Genomic DNA, 25,431 nt, shown 5'->3' on the forward strand with positions numbered 1-25,431 from the left:
AAGTCGATAGCAGTTTCACATATTTATCTCCCTTTGCAATATTTATCTATTGAATTTGTGAATTGTGACCATGCACAGTGACAGTGAGAATCATCAAACATTTTGTTATTGCTATCAGCAATCCAATCCCCTGAGAGAGAGCCCTGAGGGAGAGCCCTGAGGGAGAGGTGAAATTCATCAAGTAATACGATCTTATTGAATACAATTTGGTAACAGTTGGCTTTTTCGCTGGATTATAATAATGCCTCTAGAGACTTCATATTTGTTCTCTTTACTTCTCCAAGAAGTGATAGCCGGCCTGCCTAATTCCGTGTTTCTGAAAATTTGCTTTGCCAAACCAATCATATTAAGTCAATTTTCTCTCATCAAAGAGATATCAATGTGTCATTGATTTATGACATCTGGCTCACCAGATTCCATGTTCAACTATATTGTAGCAATTTGGACATGCCAATGAGGTTTGGCTCTAATTGTGAGAAAAATGCCTTCCTTATTTATGGAAACTGCTACAGGTTTTTATTGAACTTTGTCAGGATGATTCAATGAACATTTTTTGGTATTTAAGGGCTTCGTGGCCCAATTTCTATGTCTACTTTTTTTTTCTAGGTTTTGACTAGGATCTCAACTTCTTTACCATGTTTAATCCGTTCTCTTTTGAAGCTGCCCTTCTAGTTTTTTAATGTCATTTTTATTTTGAAACTAGTTTTTTTAACCCGCACAATATACGGAATTTTTATTAAATTTTTCATAATTTTAAATTTATTTTTTAATTATTTATTTAATATATAACCATATTTTTGTAAATGCTAAGTTACAATTAGATGATTATTTATACATAATATATTATAAATGATATTGTTCATCTAAAAAAAGTATAAACTTTTATAAATTTTCAAAAATTATAAAAATTCTTTTTTTCATTAAAAAAATATATTCTTCATTTTATTTGTTAAATACTAAAAATTTTGCTACCGCTTTTTTTTTTTTTATAAAAAATCAAAAATCAATATTTGAATAATTAAGATTAATAATTATTTTTATCATAATGTTGATTAGGTGGTGTATATGTATATATATATTTGATTGAATAACAAATCACAATTCTTAATTTTGTTATAATCATTTACTTTTTATTAGTTCTTATTTTTTATATACTTCAAATAATTATTACACAAATATATTGGGATAACAATTATTTCTATATATGTCAACAAAATAAGGTTATTTTTTAGATAAAAGGGAAACAATAATTCTTTATGTTATGCTTAAAAACTTTTTTAAATTTTTTTTTATTTTTAATCATTTTTAACATAATTGATAATATTTTTTGTGAGTTAGATATAGTAGTGATCATCATTCTTCTCATATCATCCATTATAAGTAAAGAAATTCAATAATAAAAAGTATAGCAAAAGAAAATAGAAAACATAAATTTATATATTAATTTGTCAAGATTAAATATATACAATAATAAAAGCAAATATGTTAATAAATTAACAGAGAATAAAAACATTGAATAAATAAATAAAACAAAAAATATATATAATACAAAAAATTAATTATAATCAATCTAAGCAAAATTTAAAAAAAATTATGGACTAGAGAGAATAAATAAATTAACCAAATATATAATATAAAAATATTTGAATTAGAACATAAATAAAACATTATATTTGTTTTCAAATCAAATATATATTTTTATCTAATTTTTTATCAACATTCAAATGTCTCATATTTTCATATAAATATGTAAGCTTTTGTTACTTAAAAATTTATGCTTTCTAGTCAATAAGTCATTAATTTATCTAAAAATATTAAATTTAAATAATCTAATAATTAATTTTCAATTTTTTATAGATTTTGATTTGAATTTTAATAATTATCTTAAAATATTGAATTTAAATAATTGATTAAATAGAATTATTTGATAGAAAATAAAATTTTATTAATTATATATATTTGGAACAGTCATTAAATTTAAAAAATAAAATAAAATATGTTTTAATGTATTTAAATTTAAATCTTATATTAAAATTTCAACATTAGATAGATTTTGATTTCAATTTAAATAATTATCCAAAATATTTAATTTAAATAATTTATTAAAAAATTTTATTTGATAAATAAAATAGTATAAATACTATCCAATATGTCATTAAAAGAAGTTATCCACTTAAACATCTACATAAATAATTTTAATTACATAATTTTGTATGTTGTAATATAATATATATATATATATATATATTTATGTTAGATATCAATGTGCCATTGATTTATGACATCTGCTCACCAGATTCCATGTTCAACTATATTGTAGCAATTTGGACTTGCCAATGAGATTTGGCTCTAATTGTGAGAAAAATGCCTTCCTTATTTATGGAAACTGCTACAGGTTTTTATTGAACTTTATCAGGATGATTCAATGAACATTTTTGGGTATTTGATGGCTTCGTGGCCCAATTTCTATGTCTACTTTTTTTTTTTCTAGCATTTGACTGGGATCTCAACTTCTTTACCATGTTTAATCCGTTCTCTTTTTAAGCTGCGCTTCTAGTTTTTTTAATGTCATTTTTATTTTGAAATGCCTTTGGTAAGTATATTTCATGTAGGTTTCATGAAGAATTGCTCAATCGGTGAAAGTGGCTGAGCTGAAGAAATATGCAAAGCTCATAAAGCATTTTATCTTCTTTTTTTTTTTTTTTTTCTATAATTGTGGCACAACTGAAATGTTATTCATTGTGGAGATATGGGTTCTCCACCACTGCTCAGTGAAACAACTCGAATCATCACTAGACCGATGAAAACATCAACCCTGGTGACCGGTTGGCTGAGGAGTTTAGACAGTTTATGTACAACATGAAGTTTAGAAATCAATGATGGGCTCTCCAATCGTAAGATTGCGTTCAACCGTCCAAGGCAGATCAAAGAGTTTTGCTGTGATGAATTTGAAGATCTTGTTTACATTGATGTTGTATGTAGCACTTGAAAAGAAGAGCGTCGCATTCAGGGCCTTTGCATATGCTCTTGCCTGCCACAAATACGAAGCAAATGAAACATCAATGAGAAACTTTTTATACACAATAAACATCAGTGAGGCAACAATCGGAGGTTTTCTAAAAAGCTGCCAACTACAACAAGAAAAGAGACTCATTTCATCTGTTGGGATCATTGAGTGATTAACATGAGGATCTGAGTATTGGTGAAGGGTGAGAGATCACAATCTCCTTAAACCGGGTTGTTAGTTGGACTCCCTGTAATCAACTAGGCGGATAGGCCAAAAGTCCTTTTCTCCAGTTAGGTTTCCCTGTTTGTCACCTGACTTACTTCATTTGTCCGCCATGTTTAATTCTCAAACATTGACTTGGTTGTCTGCAAGTTTTCCCTTTTTCTATGTTTACTCCCCCAAATTGATGGATCTAATCATGAAGCAATAATACAAGGTACCATGCCTATCCAAATTTCTTAGAATATTTCTTTTAAAAACAAGTGGAATTTGTTTTTAGACCTGTTGGATTGATTCAGGCTTTAACAAGAATGGTAACAAAAATTATCTTGGAGTACCAATTTACCTGACTAGCGATTGTCCACTGCAAATCTATGGGAAGTTGAATGAAATCATCAAATTTTGTTCCTATCAAAATCGGTATTGCTGTCTGCACAATCACACTTTGCATAATTAGGAGACTTTTTATAACATATGTAGTTGCTTAAATACATGATTCTTAAGACAGAAGCAGAAGAAACCTTGAACAAAGGAATGAAAACCATTCTGATTTCTAAGAAAACAGTAAAAGTAAAGAAAAAAAGAAAAAAGGGAAAACCTGATTCCATTTTATGGCTTCTTGATACCAGCTTATGATACTGCAACAACAGAACAAAAACTCCTACAAATTAGAATACTACCCAGATTTTGAAGCACTAGGACAGACGTTAAGCAGCAGTACAAGAATTATTTTTCATTGTTGATTGAAATGGAGATATTGGACTGGATAATGTGAGTTCATACTTGTTTAGAGTACACCGGCTTGTTAGATCAAACATGAAAAGAATTGCTACAGAGTCTTTGCAAGCCAGAGGAATATGATCCTGAGATTTCTCACCTCCTACATTTTTAATTGAAAATGAAAAAGTTGGTGTTCTATAAGCAAAAGCAAAATGAAAACCTGAAACTTTAGAGAAGGAGAAATAAAAAAAAAATGGCATACCATCAACTTCCCAGATGCTGTAATATATTCTTGCTCCTTTTACAAAGAAAGTTTTATCCATCAAATTCAGTCCTTCCGCTCGAATGTCTTCCTGTTCATCTTTCTCATCCCCAATATATTTCACCTTCAAAAGCCACGGCGATGTACATTTGATATTCAATCAAATAAAACCAACAACACTTGAGAAAGAAGGAAAGCTAATGACACTAACCAGAAAACTAGTCTTTCCAATTTGAGGATCACCCAAGAGACTGATCTTCAAGGGAACCAAATCCGAGTCTTTATAATCATGGTGGCTATGATGACAAGCGGGGGTCGTCACGTTCCTCGGTGCTGCAAGACTGCCGTCAACGGTAGCAGAAGGCGGAGAAGACACGGCGGGGGTGGATGCACATGATAACATTCGATACCTTATAGGCTTACCTAGGGAGCACATGAGAAGTCTGTCCCAAAAGCAACGAATGCAGCGTCGCAGAATCAAAACGCGACGAACTCTGAGCCTAAGGTTGAGTTTAACCATTCTGGGCCAAAACTGAGTCATAATCTCTCACTTTGATGGCCTCAACAGATTTCCGTGTCTACAATTTGGCCATGGAAAAAAAAAAAAAACAAAAAGAGAAAACCCTGGCTAACACTTTTCTCTCGTATTTTCATAACATTGTGATATTTTTGGAACGTGCGCTCTAGTTTTCGGTTGCAACTTACAGAAAGACTTTTTAGCTACGAAAGTGACTACTTTAACGGGACGGTTGACCCCAATTATGTACAATAATTTTGCATACAGTCCAAATTGCCGGCTGGCTTCTGCTTCCAGTTGCTTCCACACGAGGGTTATCTTGGGAACTTCATAGTTCTTTCCTCAAACAAATTTGCTGTAATTTCTATCTCTATCTTTCAATAATTAACAGTGGATTATCTTAATCATTATCTTAACATGGACTCAAACATTAACAAAATGGGATAGAGATTGACAAGTACAAATTGGATCTTTCAGGTTTGATATTTATCTTCTAATACCAAACCAAATACCACATGTTTGAGATCACCAATAATTAAAGAAAAATCACCTTGTCTATTGGTCATGAAATTTTTTTATTTTGTAAATGGGTTTAAAATTTTGTCACAAATTCAATGCTCAAACTCATTAAAAATAGTAATACATATATAAAATAATATTAAAATATTGATTTAGAACCTAATTTAAATTAAGCAATACAATTGCTTGTGAAAGATGAACAAGTTTTCTTCATTAATTATTTGTAAAATTTGCTCACGGATTTAAACAATGTGAACATCAATGAGTTCATACTAAATTCATACACATCAAATAAGTTCAAAATTTGAAATTTAGGTTTCATTATTTAGCTAAAAAGTAATTAAATTTAAATTAAGGCCTAACTTAATTAGTTATTTTAAAATATAATATTTTATAAATTAAAATTTCAAATTTTAACACTTGTAAATTTTTTTTATTCTCATATGTGCTTTCATAAAAAAAAAAAAAAAATTTAGCTTTTAAGTTTTAATGTCATAAAAATTTGTCCGTTTCATTACTAAAGCGGTGCTTTGTTAGCTCTAAATTGATTAGAGTTGGGTCAAGGCATTGAACTTGAGAGCATGTCTTGGTTAAAGTCTGAAAGACAGAACATACCCTTTTTTTTTTTTTTAAATGGATAAAAGGAACACTTGTCCTTGAAACGTTGCTGCATTTGAATCAAAGATTTGCTGAGAAAATTTGATGTACCCCACCAATAATTAGATCTGATATATTTTTATTTTAAAAAATATATTTTTATAAAAAATACATAAATGCAAAAGATAAAATTAAAAAAAAAATTGTTTATATTTTTTAAAAAATTTATAGATACAAGGATTACCCGTAATTATTAAATTCTTGAAAATAAATAGATATTTAAAATATATATTAAATATAAAAATAGATTAAACCTTGCCCATTAATATCTTAAACAAAAGAAACAATAATCTTTAATACTATCTTTTATCATTGTCTTTATGATTCTATAATTCATATTCAAATTCAAAACTTTTAAATTAAAGTTTTAAAAAATATATATATAATTATTTTATACATTATAATAATTTTTTTTTAATTTAATGAACTAAATTAAAATAATAACATATGCTTCATTTTTTAAAAATTAATTTTTTATATTATTGAATATGCTTTAATAAATATATATCGTCATTTTAATTTTATTTATAAAATTAAAAAAATTATTATAAATATATTTAATAATATCTCAATATATATTCCTTAAAAACACGAGAAAACTTGTTATGGTAGGAAGATATACGTATGAACAGGAGATCATCCACTCGGTGATAATTTGGATAGAACGTGGATTCAAATACAAAAAAGGGTTAATAAAGAAAAAATTCATTTTCTTTGTCAATTAGCAGTTGAATTTTTACGAAGAGTGTTTCGAAATTTTTAAAATTTTAATTTAAAAATGTATTTTTAACATTACTCAAAAAAATTTAAACTAAAATAAAATTTTAAAATATTCAAAAACTTGAACTGACCTGGAAAGAATTTGCAAATTGAGAATTATAAATTGGTATCCTTCAACTCACAGCAATATCTTTGAAGATTTGAGGTTGGCACCGATTCCGATGAGCGGTATCAACGGCTGACACGTCATGTTTTATTTTATTAATGAAAACCAACAACGACATGACGTGTCTTTTAAAAAGTGGGTGGTTGGTATAACTATGTTTGGTAATAGCTGTTGGAGATATTTTGTTTTAAAAAATTGAAATTAATGATAGATTAATTGTTCTCATCACTTGATTATCACAAAAAAAAGAAATTCAATTAGTAAAGTTTTATATTTTTGTTTTTTAAAAATATATTTAAAAAATAAAATATATAATAATCCTTTAATTTTATTTATAAATTAAAATTTTATATGGATAAAATATCAAATATTAATTTTTTAAAAAATACAAGTAGTCTCTAATTTGGGTTGGATCAATGGTAACTGTCCTTGTCCTTTGGACCCAGCTTCTGGGCCTAAACTTAATTGACAACGGTTGGCCCACACATGTTGATGTGTGGCTCTGATTTTGGCTAAGAAAGTTGGTAGAATCATTTAATATAAGACAAAAAAAATCCATATTTTTCAAATATACGACGTAATCCAAATTTTTAAGTTTGATGCCATTATTATCCCCTATTCATTCTTTAAAATCTTCAATAAGTAATGACCATGGCCCAATGTTTTTTTTTTCCTTACTGTGTCCTCTTAAAACTCCAACGTTAATGTGAGCTGGTGTAGGACACCACGGCCCTGAATATTTCTTTTCTAAGGGACAACAATAATGGTGGATGGCCCATCAAAAAAGTTGAAAAAGCAACTCAAAACGGTAGAAGAATCGGGAACACAATAATAAATAAATATATTGTATGGTCTTATTCAACTTAAAAAAAAAAAAAAAAATTTTGATGATAGATAAATTATTTAATTCATCAGAGTAAAATATATTGTATCTAATAATCTAAAATAAATGATTGTAAATCATATATTCAAAATTATTTCAATAAATGATCGATCACAAACAAAATTCGAATTCAATGCTTTTTCATAAAAAAACATTAACTTTAATTGATCGATCAAATCACTTATTAGTGACTCAACTTCAATAAATCTAAAAAAGTTCTTTCATTTACAAAATAAATCGTTTTAAGCATTTCAGAATTCAAATTTTAATTTAATTTATTTATTTAATTACTCTTATAAATTGACATTCAATGAATCTGAAGTAAATCTCATCTACAAAACTACAATTTCTTTTACTGCAACCTCTTTTGCATAAAAAAGTAAATCACTTTGATTATCTTGGGAGCTCCCTTTCCTGAATGAAATGAACAACAAATTTTTTTTTTGACACTGTTGTATAATACAAATTGGTTTGCGACTAGCTAACAATTTCTCTTTTTTTTTTTTTTTTTTGCTACAAAAGTGTATGAAAATAGACAATAAACCTGGGCCTATGCATTCACTTCAAAGCAATGGAGAAGATATGTTGCACATATGAATTTGGATTTGTATTGATTCTATATTCAACAGAGAGAAAGGAAGATTAGAAGATCCAATAGACCAAAACAAAATGTTTCTCTTTATGCAGGTGAACTTTCTTGTCCACGTGAGCGGTGGTTGGTCTGTTGTTTATTCTCATTACTGTTCTTTCTCTTCAGCATCTCCTTAATCTCTGTTTCTTTCCTATCTACAAAGTCCATTATGGGCCACAAGCTAGTTGAGCGGACGGGGCGCCGAGATGACCTAGAAGGTTCAATCTCCTCAACCTCCTCTTCGTCGTCTTCAGGGCTAAACCTGCGGTACTGAGTAAAGACTCTACAGCAGAATATAGTAAGAGCCAAGACGCATGCACTGCCACAAATGAGGAACAGGCCCCAAAAGCTGTTTAGGGAGAGTTTGTTTTCATCAACTTGATTGATTTGCATAGAGCACTCCTTGCGTGTCAGCCACTTGTCATGGATTTTTTGGAGATCACCATTTTCCGAGAGTTGAAGGATAGCAGTTGACAGATCAACTGCAAGAGGAGAGTCCCTTTGGAAAGCCTGACACCGGGAAAAATAAAATGATAACTACATAGGATTATTGCACTTCATACTTCCACAGCTTAAAATGTGAGCAAACATTACTGGTTAGACATTGGAATAATGATCATACATAGGAAAATAGAGTTGCAACGCCACTATCACCCTAAAAAGTTTAATGTTGATACTTACAAAGCCCCATCCGCTTTTTGTAAATTCTTGCCCCACTGTCCTGTATAAACAATTGGTGTTGGATAAGAAGAGTTCAATGTAAGGAAGCTCATCAACAATGGCAGCTACACCACCCTTTTTCGGTCCAAGCTCAAGGGCTCTAAGATATGCTTCTGGATTTTTTAACTTAACTATCCTAGATTCTGCTATATTGAGCTCGTCAACCAAATAGTTTAATGCAAATGAACCGTCTTGGATTCCAATAGGTTCAGAACTTGAGATCAAGGTATCAATCCCTTGAATCCCTGATGTCAGCTGCTGAACAGTTAGTATTGAGGTCAAACTAGCAGTGTAGCTTGAATTGATAATCAGAACTACAAATAGCCATATGATCAACACCAAACGTCCCAAAGTGCTCACGGTGTTTTCTCCTGCATCAAAGTCAAAGCAAGAAGGACTTTATGAGTTTCTAGCATGAATTTGTTGAAGCATTACATGTAATAACATAAACAAAAGCCATAGGGAACTACATCGACTTACTGTGAGAGAAAAACATTGTTGAAAAGCTAAACCTGGAATTAGGAAAAAAATTTATCAATATAATTACTATAATATTCGTCAAGTGAGTTAATAGAAAGGATCTCTAATTACAAGGACCATGCAGATTCATTACAAATCAGAGCCTAGGACTGCAGCCTCAGCGAACATCTATGGAACCATTACGTATGATGAAGATAAAATGCTTACTCATAAATATTTAAGCTTTATTATGCTCTATAGGATTTTGGTTTTTGCAATATGACACTGTACTTTATAGGTTAGATCTAATGTGTCAACTGTCAAGGGATGACAAATGCACCCATTATCTTCAAATTAGATATATAGCAGCCATCTATAATAAAGAGGGCTACCAATGAGTCAAATAGACTAACCACAAAATTGTTATAAGCTGTTGCCTAGGAGGACCACGAAATTCATGATTTATCCGGTGCTCGAGAATCCACACTACAGCTCCCACAAAAAGAAAGAATGCAGCGGTGACAAGCCACATTTCTCCAGTAAATGGCTTGAGGAATGCCCAAGGATTTGACTTTCCCTCTTTGACTGGCGCAACAACAACAAGTCCAGATTCCATAAAAGGCTGTGTAAAATCTACAATTCTTGTCCTGTTTGTAACAATTGTAATATCTCCAACAGCTGCATCATATTTCTGAAGAGGAAAAGAGCAAGTTAGTATAACTACTAGCACCTCAATATTGAGCAGGGAACCGAAATCCCCAAACCATCCCCTACAAAATCATATAATGCACTAACAGTTAAGTTACACCAGTTAAACAATAAAAACAAAACTAAAGATGATACTCACATTTTGGGCAACCTGGTTAACAAGTTCGTTATAGCTAGGATTTCTTTTACCATCTCCAAATAAAAAATATGTATGAGGAACAGCATACGGGAGTAAGTTTATTGCAGCTTCAAAGACATCAATGCAGTATCCTCTTACACCCTGAGGACCCTTGTCTTTCGACACAAACTCTTTATAACCTACTCGGTTGGGAACAACAATTCGCAGTGGCTGTCCATTGTTAGGGAATACCCATCCCCTCGGCATTTTAGTAGTTTCACCAGGCCATATTGCACCATAAAGCTGTTGACTTCCAGAAGAGATATTGGGAGGCTTTGTATATAAGCTCTCTGGAGGAACAATTGAGAGATGAGAATAATTTGACCAAAAACCAATTCTATGGGTCCCAGTTCCACCAACATTAAGAATATCATATGCTGGATGAACTAAATCTTTCTCCGGACTAAATTGAATCTGACCACTCAGACCAGTGAAGTTCATCCTAAGAAGAGTCTGGAGGAGTTGTTGGCCTCCATTAAACACACGAAGCGATGCTAGGTGCAGCATGCTGCCTTTCACATCATGCAAATTTGGGTCACTAGAGAAAGATAAACTTCCACCTTCATTGAGAAAAACGTCAAGGGCATGTGCAGCCAACCAAACAGAATCATAAGCATAAAGTGCATAAGAATTGAAACCTGCAGGACCTGTACTCCCCTTGTATTTTAGGTTGTTCCACCTAGACATAAAACTCTTTTTGAGATTAGTATCTGGGGTGTAATGACGGAGAGCAACAACCCCTTGCAAGATATTCATTGTCTCAGGATCAACTGCTTCCATTGAATCTAAGTATGAAGGAAGCCAATCTGTAGCAATCCAAACATAACCACCACTCATCATATTAAGAGTCTTAGCAACAGAAAAGATATTCAAACCAGTGTCAGGATTAACATGAACTACATAAACTCGTGACTCCATCAGGTTCACCTCGTCTAGCAAGTCATTGATTTTACTTTTGGGGTCTCCAGGGCTGAATGCGGCCTTATAAGAAATCTTGGCACGTTTCTTTGCCAGGGCATCACCCAAAACAGAAATCCCACTTCTTCCATAATCATCATCCACAAATATTGCTATGACCTCCCTCCAGCCATAATAGTCTACTATGTCAGCAATCGCATACATCTGGAAGTAGTCACTGTGTGTAGTACGGAGGAAATATGGGTACTGCAGGGAAGAAAGAGTGGGATCTGTAGCTCCAAATGAGAGAAGAGGGACATGAAGCTCATTAACAACATGGGAGATGACATGAGCTACTCCAGAAGATTGTGGACCAATTGCGACAACAATATCACTTTCCATCAGCTGCAAAGCTACACAAACAAGGACAAAAGATCAAAGTTTTGTGTTTCCACTGTTCTGAGATAAAAAGGAAGGATAGTGGAAGTAATATACATCTAATCCTAGCTGATTCTAGTATTCTTCAGCCACTCTATTTTGCAGGACACTTGCATATGAAACAATGCAAATTATACTAGGTATTAGGTAGCAGTGCATTGTGCTTTTCCCAAGTAAAAAAGGAAAGCAAATGAGTTGGCAGGTCGCTAGCTCATCTAGATTGTGAGTTAAATAATTTTTGTTCCTGTTGTGGCACTATCCCAGGGGAACTAGTTTCAGATGTAATCAGTTAATTTATCAATTTAAATTTTTTTTAAAAAAAATTGCAGTGCCACCTAATAGATTTCTAAATTAAAATGGCTGCAACTTATCAGACATTTTTGGAGGCACAAAATGTAACTGCAGATTGCAACATAAATAATGTAACATTGTTGAATAAACATAAGTACATAGATTACAGAACTGGAGCAGGAGATCAATTGAATAAAATAAACAACAGACAAAAAGGTACTCGTACCCAGCACTCATTCTATCAAGAAATTACATTATACATATCTCCTGAGGTCAACACCGGAGCACACAACCTGATTTGTATGTAAGCTATTAATGCAGATTATTAGAGATCTAGGGCAAGCATAGTCTGGTTTACGCCATAACAACTATAACACTTGAGAAACAATAGCAATGACACTGAAGTTAATGCTGCAAATTGACATCAAATAAGGCACATACAACCAAATGCCTTGCCCTTCTAATCACGGCATTGCTTGCGATTAAATGGCAATCCAATGTTATATATACCATTAAATGGCAAAAGGACTAGCGGAAAGATAAGCAACACAAAGAAAGAGCTACTGATTTCATTATCACCACTTCCCCTCTGAGAAGTTACTGACTTCTGTCTAAAAACAGTTCAGTTTAATTCCTTATAAGATGCATTCAATCCAGCAATGTGAACAAACGAAAAAGTAGTTGAAGATCAATTTAAATTACAGGGTACAAGAAAATACCTTCCATGGTTCCAACAAATCCACTGCAATTTGTGTCGTGCATAATGAGTTTCAATTCTATCCCATTAAGAATGTTTGGATCAGAGTTGACATCGTCAATAGCAGCTTGAATTGCAGGCTTTGCTGCTCTCCCGATAACTGAATTCAACGTGAACAGAGCTCCAATATTTATAACTTTTGGCTTCATAGAAGATGATGATGAAGAAGAATTTGAGGAAGCTGATGTATTTCCAGTACTGCAAACAACTCCCAATGGGACCCACATGAACCAAAGACTCAACAAAATCAAAGTTCTTGTCATGAATCTTGAAATCAACAGGACCTCCACCATGTCTTCCAAAACAAAAACTTGCCTTTGAAACCAGACCAACTATTTTCTGCCTCAAATTATCATGAATTCAAGATACCAAGCACCACCTGCCAACAAACGTAAGCAAAAACATGAAAAGCAGGAATCAAGAAGAAATCCAAGCAATTCTGAGGACGAAACCAGCATGGGGTTTTATTAAAATTGTCAATAAAAAAAAAGATGAAAAGAACAGCAGTAAGATTTAGACTCCAAAATGACAAACAAAAAATTCCAACAGTAATGATCTAAAAACCCATGCTTCATAACACTTACAGGGTCCAAAACGCACATGCCCTGGTTAGTTAGACAGCCATAAAGATTAATAAAACCAAGGTACGTTCAACAAAAAAACTTGGGTTCAACATAATTTTATATTGGGTTTGTATTGTGAAAGTGAAAAAGAAAATAGTGGTGGAATTTAATAATATACAAGTGTTCAAACTGTCAGGGAAAACCACCACATGCAAAGCCAATGAGCAAGGAAAAACAATATAAAAAAGGGGAAGGAGATATTGCTGGTTGCATCACCTTGACGAAAGTGTTCTTAAAGGCTGGCTGTAAAAAAATATATAATTGAGTTCAAAAACAACTTGACCGTTCACGGCTTCAAAACAGTGTTGCAGGCTTCAAGTAAAGAATGATTCCCTGCCTCTTTTTATTAAATAATGTCTCTTTCCCTGGCTCTTACAAATTCCAAGTCTTTTTTTTTTCTTTATTTAGCCCAACCTTTTTGTACTACCTATTTAACTACACTGAGTTTTTGGTTAATTTCTTTACCAAATGTAAATGAGTATGAGACAGAATATTTGTTAACATCACTGGCTCACGTCAAGCTTTTAGCATATATCCCTGTAATGGTGGCTGTAATCCTCATCAGATCATCATGTGCTTGATAGATTTGTTGACAAACAAGCTTTTTGTTTTTGTCGCTTTGTGTTTTCAGGTATGGAAAATAGAAATAATTGGTTTTTAAAAGTAAATTTTTTTACGTAGGAGATGATGATTTTAAAACAAAAGGAGGGTATAAATTAGAATTTAAATTTAAATTTGGATGTCAATTTTAAAATATTTGAATAAATTAATTGAATTAAATTATAGATTAAAAAATTATTTTTTATCAAAAAGATAATTAAAAAAAAATTTTAACTTATTGAATTCGCTTTGGACCATTGTATTTTATAATTTTTAAAATCTAATCCACCGACCAAAACCAATTTTGAAAGGCACAATTTTGTGAAGGCAAAAACATCTAATGAAGCAATCAAAAATTATTCTATCCATATATGATACATGCATTACTCTGTCACTGCGGCCTTGAAACCAATTGAGTGAACAATATATTTAGGGAAAATATCTTTTTTAAAAAAGGAAAATAAAATGATTGTGATTATTTTGATGGGAACCTGGCGTTCCAAACTATTAAGTGTCTGAAACATGGTTTTGAAATTGTTCTTGTGATTGGGTTGAATGACCATAAATTTAAAAATTATTTTACTGAAAAAAATGAGATTTTTTTATTATTTTTTTTTTGCAAAAGGCAAAAAGTTTGGGTATTGGATTCTTTGCTTGCTTGTGAGAGCTAAATAAATAAATTTGATGGCTCACAATAATTTAAATTAAATATAATAATTTAAAATATAATATGAAAATATGATACAAAAATAAAATAAAATAATTTAAAATTATAATAACATTTATTTATAAATTTAATAAAATAAAAAAAACTTATTTACTTTAATTATGAAATATAATTTTTATATAAAATATAATATAAATATATAAATTTTAATATTTTATATGGTATAAATATACAAATTATTAAATGTATTTTAAACATCACCGTTTGATTATCACAAAACGAATTTGGTTTCACGTGGGGGGATCTCTTCAAATACATACAAACCAACAAATTATTTATTTGTTTTCTTGTGATCAAATAGACCATACCCTCCCCCCCCCCCCCCCCTTTTTTATTATTTGCAATTTGCTACTTGGAAATTAAATAAATTGAAAAACCCCCTTTTAAAATTAAGATTTTTTGCTACCGAAAACTTTAAAGTTTTAATTTGATTCTTCTACTGCTTCAATTTTACTGTTTTAATTTACTGTTTATATTTTTACTTTAGTCTTCAATAATTCATAAAATGATAAAGAATATTAATTATTTGATATGATTTTTTCATTGTATTTATTTCATTTGTTTTTATTATAATTAATAAAAACATCTCTTTATTTTAATTATTTTATATTTAAAAACTCATTATTTAATTTAATAAATTTGATTTATTTTTTTATTTATTAAAAATATAAAAAAATATTGTCAAATATATTTTGTAACATTTTACTACACTTTTATATTAAATTTATCAAACACTATTTTAATTTCATTTTATAACATTTTTTAAAACAATCTAACATTGAAAACATGATGGAGCAAACAGTGCATTCAAACTGTCACATCAATTACCACCAAATGCATTCAGTACAAAATATCAATATCAAAGGATGCAAGCAAAACTTAAGAATTTTGCTAAAAGATATTTTCAAGATTATCATATTAAAAAAATCTTTTTAGAATGTAATGAAATTATCACATTAATTATCAACCACTTCATTCAATACAAAAAATATTATTATAAATAATACGTTAATTAGCTTTAAAAAATATCTTTGGAACAATAATTAACAAAAAATTTTTTAGATACACTTATTAAGTTTTATTTAAATAATTATCCCTTTTAACGTAATTCATAATTAACTGGTGCTATTTGTATGGCTTTATTATATAACATTAGACATCAAATTACTATACTTTTCCCTTGGCAAGCCACAAATTTACAATGCAGGGAGGGTCCATGTATAGCTAGAGTCTTAAGTTTATTTTGTACTTGAAACCTCACCTCCTCTTCCATGATCCTTATGCTTTTTTTTTTTTGGTATTTTATTACTATACCATAATCTCATATATTTATCATAGTGTAATTTTTTTCTTACATATATACATTTGACTTAATAGTTAAGTACATTAATGGAACTCTAAAATGATAAAGGTTTAAATTCTATCACTTATAAAACATTTTAAAGAATAATTAATAATTTAAATAATATAAATTAATCAAAATTCATTAAACTTTATTGGTCCAACTCAATTTAATTAGATATTGACTAATTTGATGTGTGTTCAATTTGATAATTAATTGTAACGTTCGATTAAATCGATTTAATTGATGAATTCAATTTAATTTTGACATCACTTATAAATTCAACTCATCACTTCAATATATTCAACCTTTCATTAATTATGTCAACGTTATGATCACATGTTGGACTAAAGATAATAGTTCTAAATTCTAATGATGCCATCTGTACAAATGCATGTGCAAATGACGTTTTGTTTTTAGCTTTGTTAGGCGTTTCCCTGTCTAATTCATGTGTGAAACATGTGTTTCAACTTGTACAAGCATTTTGCCATCTGCAAATGGTGTACTGTCTCATTGTATGAGCCGCCTCTTTTTTTCCCTTCTTATTTGGATCAACAAATCTAATATTCCGGCCAAATTGAGAGACTTTTAATCTAACATTCATATACCCATAATTATGAAGTTTTTTGAACTTTTTTGTGGTACTTCATAATTATGAATTTTATTACTCAGACTCCTAAAAATATTATTTTAAGGTTATTTAAAAAAAAAAAAGAAGTTCTTGTGATGTTAATAGGATAATTTGAAATTCAACTAAAATCTTATTATGATATTATTTATGAAAAATGTATATTATAAAATATTATTCGTTTTGATTCAAAAATTTTATAATTTGATGTCACAAAAAACGTTTCACAATTTTAATTTGAAATATTTACATATAGCTTAATTTCATATTATCTCGATATGTGATTGAGACATCACAATTATGGTCAAGATAAAATAAGTATTGAGTTGAATATTGAACTTATTGAATACCATATTTTAAAATGATTATATGAAATAATCGAGTTAATATTCAATTTTTTCTTTTAAAATTATTAGGTTAAGAAAAAATATTTGTTAATACATTAAATTTATCACATTAATTATTAATTATGCATTTAATGTAAAATATTATTATAAATAGTATTTTAATAAAATTGCTTTAAGAATATTCTTAGCAAACCTATAACTATTTATATGTTTTCTTTTTTTTTTCTTATCATAATTTAGAGAAAAAATTATTAATTAAAGAAAAAATATAAACCTATTATTAATTAATTTAGAGAAAAACTCTGATAAGAAAAACTTATAAATAATTATATTTATTTTCTTGTATGTGGTATTAATTAATTAAATTATGACAGGAAATTTAATATTGTTAGAGACTTATTTGCTAGAAAATTTATGAACTATGGCTGGATTCTGGTTGACAGTCTAATAATAAAAAATATTTATTAAATATAAATAGGGTCATTTTGATGAATGATTGAACAATTTTAATGATTTAAAAATTTCAATGTGTTTGATAATTTATTTTAGAAACTAGTTAAATAAAATATTTAAAGAAAAATATTAAATAATTAATTAAATACTACTTAATGAATTCAATTATTTTTATTTTAGAAATATTTTATCATTTAATTACATTGACATTAAATAATTAAAAATAATCAAAGTGATTGATTATTAATACATAAGATGTATTATATGAAGTTTTAATTTTAATAATTTATGCATACACATTTACATATTTAAATAATTTAATATTTGATACTCTCAAGTTTTAAATAATAATAATAATAATAATTCATCCATAACCACTATTTTATTATTTTCTTATTAACAGATAAAAAAAATGGACCCAAAAAACTTTTGTTGAATTGCCCTTCAACCGCAATGCCGTCAAATGTGATTTTAAGTTACGACTGAGCCAAAGATATTTCGTACGAACAAGTTGAAAAAAAGTGTGGAATAAAGTAAAGAATAAAATTCCTTAGCTAAATTGAAAGGAAAGAGCAGCATTATAATGACTGTAAATAAGAAGAAAAACTGGCGTCCACGTGAATAAAGTGTCGCTATTTGTTTGATTGATTGACGTGAAAGGTGAATAAAGTGTCGCTATTTGTTCGATCGATGACGTGAAAGATAAGATTGATAGGTTCGTCTCATGGCTAGATTTTTGTCTAAGGTTTAAACTTTATTTGTTTGCGTTGCTTATTTCAACCATATAATTAAATTAATTATGGTGTGGATTGAGAAATTCAATGGTAAAAATTGTTACTAATATAGGGATTTTTTTTTTTTTTTATAAAAACTATCTCATTGTTATGCAAATTGTTTACTATATCTTAAAATTAAATAAGAAAAAAAACTTATGATTTTTTTAGTAATATTTTGTGTAAAAAAATGTTAATCAGTGAAACTTGTTTAGGTGATATTTAAAGAAAAAATGTAAAATTAATTTTCTTTAAATAATATTTTAATTTTCCTTAATCAATGCCTGTAGGCTTCATTTAATCGAATTTTATTGTGAAAATGTTAGTAGAAATCAATAGGATTTAATATATAGAAGGGTTATTAATAAAGGATAAAAACTTTTTAAAATTATGATGACTGAGCCAATTGTTAAATTGAATGCATTAAGTTTAATTGCTCCTGATTAATACCTTTTAATATATTCTATCAAAAAAATCAATTTAGTGAGAATTAAACTCAATTTGCCTATAATAATAATGGTCATAGGCTAAATGCAAAAGTTTTTTTTTATTTTTTTAAGTGGGAAACTATAATTTTTTTTTTATGCTTGAGATAATAAGAAATTAAATCCGATTATTAAAAGTAAAAGTCTAATATCATTTTGTTTAAAAAGCCAAATATTTTGGTGAGGGATATTATAGCTTGGTTTATTGGGGCTAGATATAAAGGTCAGATTAATATAATTATATATATATATATAAATATTTGCAACATTGGAATTTGAATGTTATCGTTTGCATCGCATTGTTGTGGTACTGATCCGCAGAATTCAGCAGGGAATGGATGCCTATCCCAATTGTGTGGCCTTTGCCAGGTGCCAATGCCAATATAACAGCATTGCCATTCTCAAATTTTGTGGCCGTCCATTCGGCTTTTCTCTATGGAATATAATTCTTTTTTACTTTTTGCAAAATGGATCAAGCTCCTCAACTCAAAAATCCGATTGTCATTCAAAGAAACAGTGGAAAAAATATATACCTGATATTCAAATCAGCCTGCTTTAACAGGGTTTCTCTGCATATACTGTATTAAAATGCTTCAAAAGATCATACTAATCTCTACCATGTGATCAAAATGCTGGAAATTATGGTGAACAGCCATTCCAATTTCAAAATCCCAATCAAGTTAGATATCAAATTTGCACCTATTAGCACCAATGAAGATATGGATATCAATTATCTGCAGTTGGGACCTTGTGACTTTGGATAGAGCATTCCCTGAAAATTTTGTGAACAGCAATTCATTTAGAAGCACCAGCAACCCCACAGATGATTTGCACCAGTCAAACTTAATGCAGCATATGGTATATCCATCTATATCTAAAAGATTCTGTTTTAGTAATATCTGGTTCTGAATACCTAATAACAGCTAAAGAACCTAGAATGACAAGCATATGAGCCATAATTAGATAGGATTACTGCAAAACTAATGTCATTTGTATACATAAGGAAAATCATAATCGCCATTATGGAATTTTCTACATATCACGAGCAGTGATATTTACAAGCATCACAAATCCTAAATAGGCAGTCTGAGTTGATTCATGTACAGACTAGGTTTCTGCGTTAAGCACTAAAGGCTAATATATCCCTCCAAATCTACCAAAACAAAAATTTCATGTTGCTGTGCTTATTGGAGTTTCTGGAACCGGATTAATCTCACACTGCATAAACATTTTCTTGATAGCTTCCTCTTTTTCATCAATGAAGTCAAAAAAGTTATATATGACCTGAGAGCAACGAGTAGTAGTTTGAACCGAGGATGAAGGGGAAGAAAGGTTCATTTGCCTTCGTCTGTACCGGACAAATTGGCGAACAGTTCGAAGAATAAAGACTAGAAGTGCACCAAGAGTGATGGAACCACATAAAAGATATAGGCCCCAGAAGCTCACTAAGTGGAGTTGGTTAGGCTCGGAGTTTCTTTTCCTCTCTCCAGGACAACCCATCTTACAAAACCAGCTGTCATGTATATCTTGAAGCTTTCCATTTTCAGAAAGTTTCAAGATTGCAGTAGACATGTCAACAGCAAGCGCAGAACCTCTCTTAAAAGCCTGATATGATGTAGTGAACACAATCTATGAGAAACTTTTCATACAAGTGACATATCATAGACATTATGAATTGGTTTATGATAGTATTTTTATTTACATTTTACAGTTAACTGAATATGCAAAAATCTAGACATGAAATGCCAGCATTCCAACAAGACGTGTATGAAATTATGAATGCATTTTCATGTAGAGGAAAGTACTTACAAATCCCCAGCCACTCTTTGTAAATGGTTGGCCAATAATCCCAAAATCAGTTCGCTTTGACAGAAATAATTCCACATAAGGAAGCTCATCAACAATAGCTGCCACACCTCCATTAGCTGGCCCTAGTCGTAGAGCACTTTCATACTCTTCTGGAGAGTGTAGTGCAACAAGCCTTGACCGATGGATGTTAAGATTCTCAGATAGATAACCATATGCAAATGAACCAACTTGGTAACCAATAGGCCAAGTGTTAGAAATCAAGCTGTCAATTCCAGTAATGGGAGATGAGAGTTGCTGAACTGTAAGGATTGAAGTCAAGTTTGCTGTATAACTAGATGTTATCACCATCAATAAGAAAAGCCATACCACCATTACCACTCGCCCAAGTGTGCTTACAGTTACTTCCTCTGTATTGTTAAAATGAAATATTGTCAAGTTTAAGATCAGTATGGATTCTAAAACTTTCTGTAACTTGAGACGACAAAATGATAACTGATAAGAGTAGAAACAGTAAAGCCATATTTTGCTTTAAAAGAAACAGAATGAGACAATATTTTATTGAAAAAGCAGAAAGCTGATGTGAATTTGAGGATTCTTACTGCTGGATCAAACCAATTAGCCTTATCACTAATCCTTATTGGGCTGCACAATGTAGACAATCAAGCATGATAGAACCAAAAGGCTCATATGGTTTTTTTTTTTTTTGGCAAAGCAAGAAATTTTATCATCCCAAGAAGAAGAGCTTCACAGTTAAATGTGCTACTTAGCCATTTTTCTAATATTTAAAAATCTGGAGGCAGTCAAGACCACCCCCAACACTCCCCCTCCCATGAAAAGAAAAAGAAAAAACAATAATGGCATAGGAAAGGCAAGTAGAGTTACTGAGTTATGTTAATATCTAGATAAAGATAGTGCAGCTCAGTTTGAATTGGAACTGCGAGGTTGGCATTATTTGTAAAATTTCATAAGAACTGAAGTGGCCACGTATACAGACTTTGATGAACAAAATCAGTTATTGTTGATATCAAAAGTAGCCTAAGGCTAACATCATATCTGCTAATGGTTAATACTTATCTTCAGTGAAAAAATTCTCAAATAAAAGAAGTTAGGGAGCCAAAGTTTCCTTACGGTTTGTCTTAAACAGTGTTGAGAAGCTGAACCTGCAATAGTAAATGAATGAATGATATTAGAGGTAGGAATGTATGGGCTCAATGAGTGCAAAAAAAAAAAAAAAGCCATCTTTTTGAAAATAGGAGGAAAAGAACCACATTTATAATATCACAAAAAAAATGATAGAAAATATTAACTAGAACTTCTCTGAGATATAGCAATAACTTACATAAACATTGTTACAAGTTGCTTCCTAGGAGGACCACGAAAAGCATCATTGACTCGATGCTCCAGAATCCAAATAACAACTGCAATTATCAAAAAAGCAGCTGCAGTCATGCACCACATGTCTAATGTAAATGGTTTTAGAAATACCCAAGCACTTGATTTTGAATTGCGGATTGGAGCTACTATGACGAGACCAGTAGTTGTATAAGGCTGAGAAAAATCCACAATCTTTGTACGGTTTTTCACAATTGCAATGTCCCCAACAGCTGCATCAAACACCTGGTACAATAATTTTAAAAACAATCAAGATGTACAAGCTCTATCTATAAATAAACATTCCTCTCCATGATGCAAGACTTTGATTTAAGTTGCAACATGCTATTTATTGCTTATTGGATGAAGGTTTAACCATGCAACTCATTAGAAGTGCCTCAACTATTGCCATGAAAGTAACATCTACCACAGGCAAATATATGTTACAAAAAAAAAAAGGATATATTTGCCCCAATCAATTTATGACATATTTTGGTGCGAAGGTGTGAGGTAAGTTAATATTGAACAATTATTAAGAAAGTTTCCTAACCCTATAGGTGGAACCATCATCTCCTCAAAATCCTTGCTCAAATTTAAAATTTATGTTAATCCTTACCAACTATAAAAGGCAAACTGTCATACTTACATCATCTGCAATCATGTTCACAAGCTGACCATAAATAGGATTGGACCGTCCATCCCCGAAAAGCTCAAATTTGTAAGGAACATTATATGCGATGAATTTCAGTGCTTCAGTGAACACATCAATACAGTATCCCGCGATTTTATGGTTATCATGCTGTTCTGTAACAAAATCAATGAAACTGGCTCTATAAGGCACTCCAATTCTCAATGGCCGTTCATCATCTGCAATCACCCAGCCACGAGGCCTTTCTGTCTTTCCACCAGGCCAAGTAATACTGTGAAGCTTCTGGTCTATCTCAGAATAGCTCTTTTGTGTCCCTTGGAGGGTTTCCGGAGGAGAAACTGAGAGATGAAAAATACTAGACCAGTAACCAACTATTTGAACAGCCATCTTGTGAATATTAATGACATCATAACCTGAGGTCACAATGTTCCGATCTGAACTAAAATGAACTTGACCGGTTAAACCAGAGAAGTTTGTGTGTAATAAATCCTTGAGCAGTGAATCACCACCATCAAAAACTTTAAGCTCCTCCAAATGCATTTTGGCTGTTCTTGTATCATTTAACTTATTACTGGATGAAAATGTAAGATTGTTGCCATCATTTATGAACTTGTCAATTGCATGTGCAACTGTCCAAACTGTGTCATAAGCACAAAGCCCATAGGTATTCAACTCTGATTTTGCCAACCCTTTCTGCTGCATTTTTCTCCATCGAGACACAAAGTCTTTCTTCTTGTTGGACTCTGGAATGTGTTGCCGGAGTCCAACTACCCCTTGAAGCACTTGGAGAGCAGTTTGATTCATGGGAGAGAATGAATCTATGGTAGCAGAAAGCCAATCCGTTGCAAGCCACACATAGTTACTGGTCATCATCTGAAGCTTTTCAGCAGTGGCAAAAATTCTTAATTGGGGGTCAGGATTAACATGAACAACATACACACGAGGACCTAGCAATTTAGAATGATTGAGCAAGGATATGATGTGACTTTGAGTAAAATGTACAGGCAAAGGGAATTTATAGAAAGCTTTTGTCTGCCTCCTATTAAGTTCATCATTTAGGGCAGATATCCCATTCCTCCCATAATCATCATCTACATAGATAGCAATAACCTCTTTCCACCCATAAAAATCAACTAAGTCAGCCATAGCAACCATTTGGTTGAAATCGCTTTGCACAGTTCGTAGAAAGAATGGGAATTGGAGAGCAGAAAGAGTTGGATCAGTGGCAGCATACGAAACAAGTGGAACTCGAAGAGCATTGGCTATTCCAGAAATCATATGAGCAATCGAAGATGACTGTGGACCAATAATAGCCACCGCCTCTTTTTCAATTACTTGAAAAGCTGACATAAAAGAAAAGGTTCAATCTGTTTTAGAAGAACTTCTATCTTGGTTTAAGATTCTTTGCAATAAATTTTCAAGGAATATCATGCCTGAAAGGACTTTGGCCTGATATGGCAATCATACCACAGTGAAAATATAAGATCAACCGTAAACAAAGAAGACATGAGGAGATTTGGCATCTTTGTGAAATCATTGATGGATTAAAATGCACAGAAACTTCATTATCATATAAAATCATTATTATGCCGGTCAAGTTAGAAGATTAATTAAAGGAAATCTAGAAACAAAACAAGTAGAGATCACAGTAAGAATAGTTATTAATCATCAAATAAATGATTAGAGTTGAAAAGAGCTTTAAGTTATTGATTGACCCTATATAAATTCAAGTGAACCGAGAACAGAAGGCAGAAGGAGAAAGAACCACAATAAATTGAATTAAGTTCATAACTATGCCCATCACTAAATACATATTCATTAAAATTGTCAAAAGCCATAAGAACTGCTAATTCCAACCATGTATTTTAACAGACTAAGTAGCAGGGAAAAAGCAAAATAACAGAGTTGTAGTTACCTTCTGTAGAACCCAAGAAGACATTACAATAAGCATCCGACATGGACAAATTAAGATGAGTTCCATTAAGAATTGTGGGAGTAGCATTGATATCAGAGATTGCAGCTTCCATGGCTGGCTTTGCAGCTCTACCAATAACAGAATCAAAAGTGAAAATTGCAGCAATGTTTACAACGGCAGGCTTCTGACAACCCACAAAACAACTCTGGGACACCCATATTATCAAAACGAAAAATGAAACAAACCCAAGACGTCTCATTTGGAACGCTATCAAAACCAACAAATCCAGAATAAAAAAGGAATTTTTTTTTTTTTAATTTAAAGAGTTAGCCTTTGTCTGAAGTCAAGACCTTCTGGGGTTGAAGAAACTTGCTAAAAGTATATCAAGCATGCATTTTTCTAAATACCCAGATTGTAAAATAATCAGAAACACAACCTACAAATCAAATTCGAGACTTAGTGAGAAAAACTTAGGAGTTAGGACAGGAACTCAGGAAATGTATTAAAGCTGACTTAAGACTATGCCAACTACCATATGGAAAAAACGATAGTAGTACTAAAACTCAATGGCTGCAAGAAGCCAAGAAACAGTAATGTGGAATTTGGGATAAATTCAAACGAAAAGAAAAAAAACAGTGATTGGACGTGGAATTTGTGGACACCATGTCCAAAACACTAACAGTGGATTTGTGGGGAAGACCAGAGAGTGAGAAGTCAGTCAGTCAAGGGACCCAGAAATAAAGTTTTTCAGGCTTTTGATCTTTTCAATGGAGAAAATTTGATTGCAACTTTTTTTTTTTTACTGTAAAAAATACTAATTCAAGGATAAATTTGAAAGAAATTTGGTCATGGTTTACCAAAAAAAAAAATGCCCATGTTTTTAGGGTGCAAAAAAAAAAATGAAGAGAGAAGCGACGTATTTCTTTGTAAGGGGTAGGTGGCTCGTGATTATATTGGCAC

The 25,431-nt window shown here is 31.1% G+C and overlaps 3 protein-coding genes across 3 annotated transcripts; all 3 read right to left on the bottom strand.

Moving 5' to 3' along the window:
* Positions 1-2,660: 2,660 nt before the first annotated feature.
* LOC111318186 (septum-promoting GTP-binding protein 1-like) lies at positions 2,661-4,988 on the bottom strand. The gene is made up of 6 exons (XM_022920898.2): positions 4,420-4,988; positions 4,209-4,332; positions 4,010-4,106; positions 3,825-3,864; positions 3,573-3,656; positions 2,661-3,031 (listed from the first exon to the last, which is right to left on the bottom strand). The coding sequence occupies exons 1-6, from the start codon at positions 4,747-4,749 to the stop codon at positions 2,867-2,869; spliced, it is 840 nt and encodes a 279-aa protein (XP_022776633.2). The 5' UTR covers positions 4,750-4,988; the 3' UTR covers positions 2,661-2,866.
* A 3,047-nt stretch (positions 4,989-8,035) lies between these two features.
* On the bottom strand, positions 8,036-13,641 carry LOC111318187 (glutamate receptor 3.4-like). The gene is made up of 7 exons (XM_022920899.2): positions 13,334-13,641; positions 12,712-13,128; positions 10,328-11,676; positions 9,894-10,171; positions 9,502-9,533; positions 8,983-9,392; positions 8,036-8,811 (listed from the first exon to the last, which is right to left on the bottom strand). The coding sequence occupies exons 2-7, from the start codon at positions 13,040-13,042 to the stop codon at positions 8,350-8,352; spliced, it is 2,862 nt and encodes a 953-aa protein (XP_022776634.2). The 5' UTR covers positions 13,043-13,128; positions 13,334-13,641; the 3' UTR covers positions 8,036-8,349.
* Positions 13,642-19,665: 6,024 nt separating this feature from the next.
* GLR5 (glutamate receptor 5) lies at positions 19,666-25,053 on the bottom strand. Its single transcript, XM_022920901.2, has 6 exons — positions 24,472-25,053; positions 22,554-23,899; positions 21,876-22,153; positions 21,665-21,696; positions 20,537-20,943; positions 19,666-20,332 (listed from the first exon to the last, which is right to left on the bottom strand). Exons 1-6 carry the CDS (start codon positions 24,728-24,730, stop codon positions 19,898-19,900), a joined length of 2,757 nt encoding a protein of 918 aa, XP_022776636.2. The 5' UTR covers positions 24,731-25,053; the 3' UTR covers positions 19,666-19,897.
* Between the last annotated feature and the right edge of the window lie 378 nt (positions 25,054-25,431).

The sequence above is a fragment of the Durio zibethinus genome, chromosome 2 (assembly GCF_047325235.1).
Source record: "Durio zibethinus cultivar Kanyao isolate XHJ-2024 chromosome 2, ASM4732523v1, whole genome shotgun sequence".
Taxonomy (NCBI): Eukaryota; Viridiplantae; Streptophyta; class Magnoliopsida; order Malvales; family Malvaceae; genus Durio; species Durio zibethinus.

Bases quoted from the DNA above. Each gene is read 5' to 3' on its own strand.
- LOC111318186 (XM_022920898.2), bottom strand. From the start codon at position 4,749: ATGACTCAGTTTTGGCCCAGAATGGTTAAACTCAACCTTAGGCTCAGA. The intron at 4,333-4,419 runs GTTAGTGTCATT...TGGCTTTTGAAG, and splicing joins TTGGAAAGACTAGTTTTCTG to GTGAAATATATTGGGGATGA. The intron at 4,107-4,208 runs GTATGCCATTTT...TTAAAAATGTAG, and splicing joins CAGCATCTGGGAAGTTGATG to GAGGTGAGAAATCTCAGGAT.
- LOC111318187 (XM_022920899.2), bottom strand. From the start codon at position 13,042: ATGGTGGAGGTCCTGTTGATTTCAAGATTCATGACAAGAACTTTGATT. The intron at 10,172-10,327 runs GTGAGTATCATC...TTTCCTCTTCAG, and splicing joins TTAACCAGGTTGCCCAAAAT to AAATATGATGCAGCTGTTGG. The intron at 8,812-8,982 runs GTAAGTATCAAC...TCCCGGTGTCAG, and splicing joins CAAAAAGCGGATGGGGCTTT to GCTTTCCAAAGGGACTCTCC.
- GLR5 (XM_022920901.2), bottom strand. From the start codon at position 24,730: ATGAGACGTCTTGGGTTTGTTTCATTTTTCGTTTTGATAATATGGGTG. The intron at 23,900-24,471 runs GTAACTACAACT...CTTTTATGTCAG, and splicing joins CTTCTTGGGTTCTACAGAAG to CTTTTCAAGTAATTGAAAAA. The intron at 20,944-21,664 runs GTAAGGAAACTT...TTAACAATACAG, and splicing joins AACACTGTTTAAGACAAACC to AGGAAGTAACTGTAAGCACA.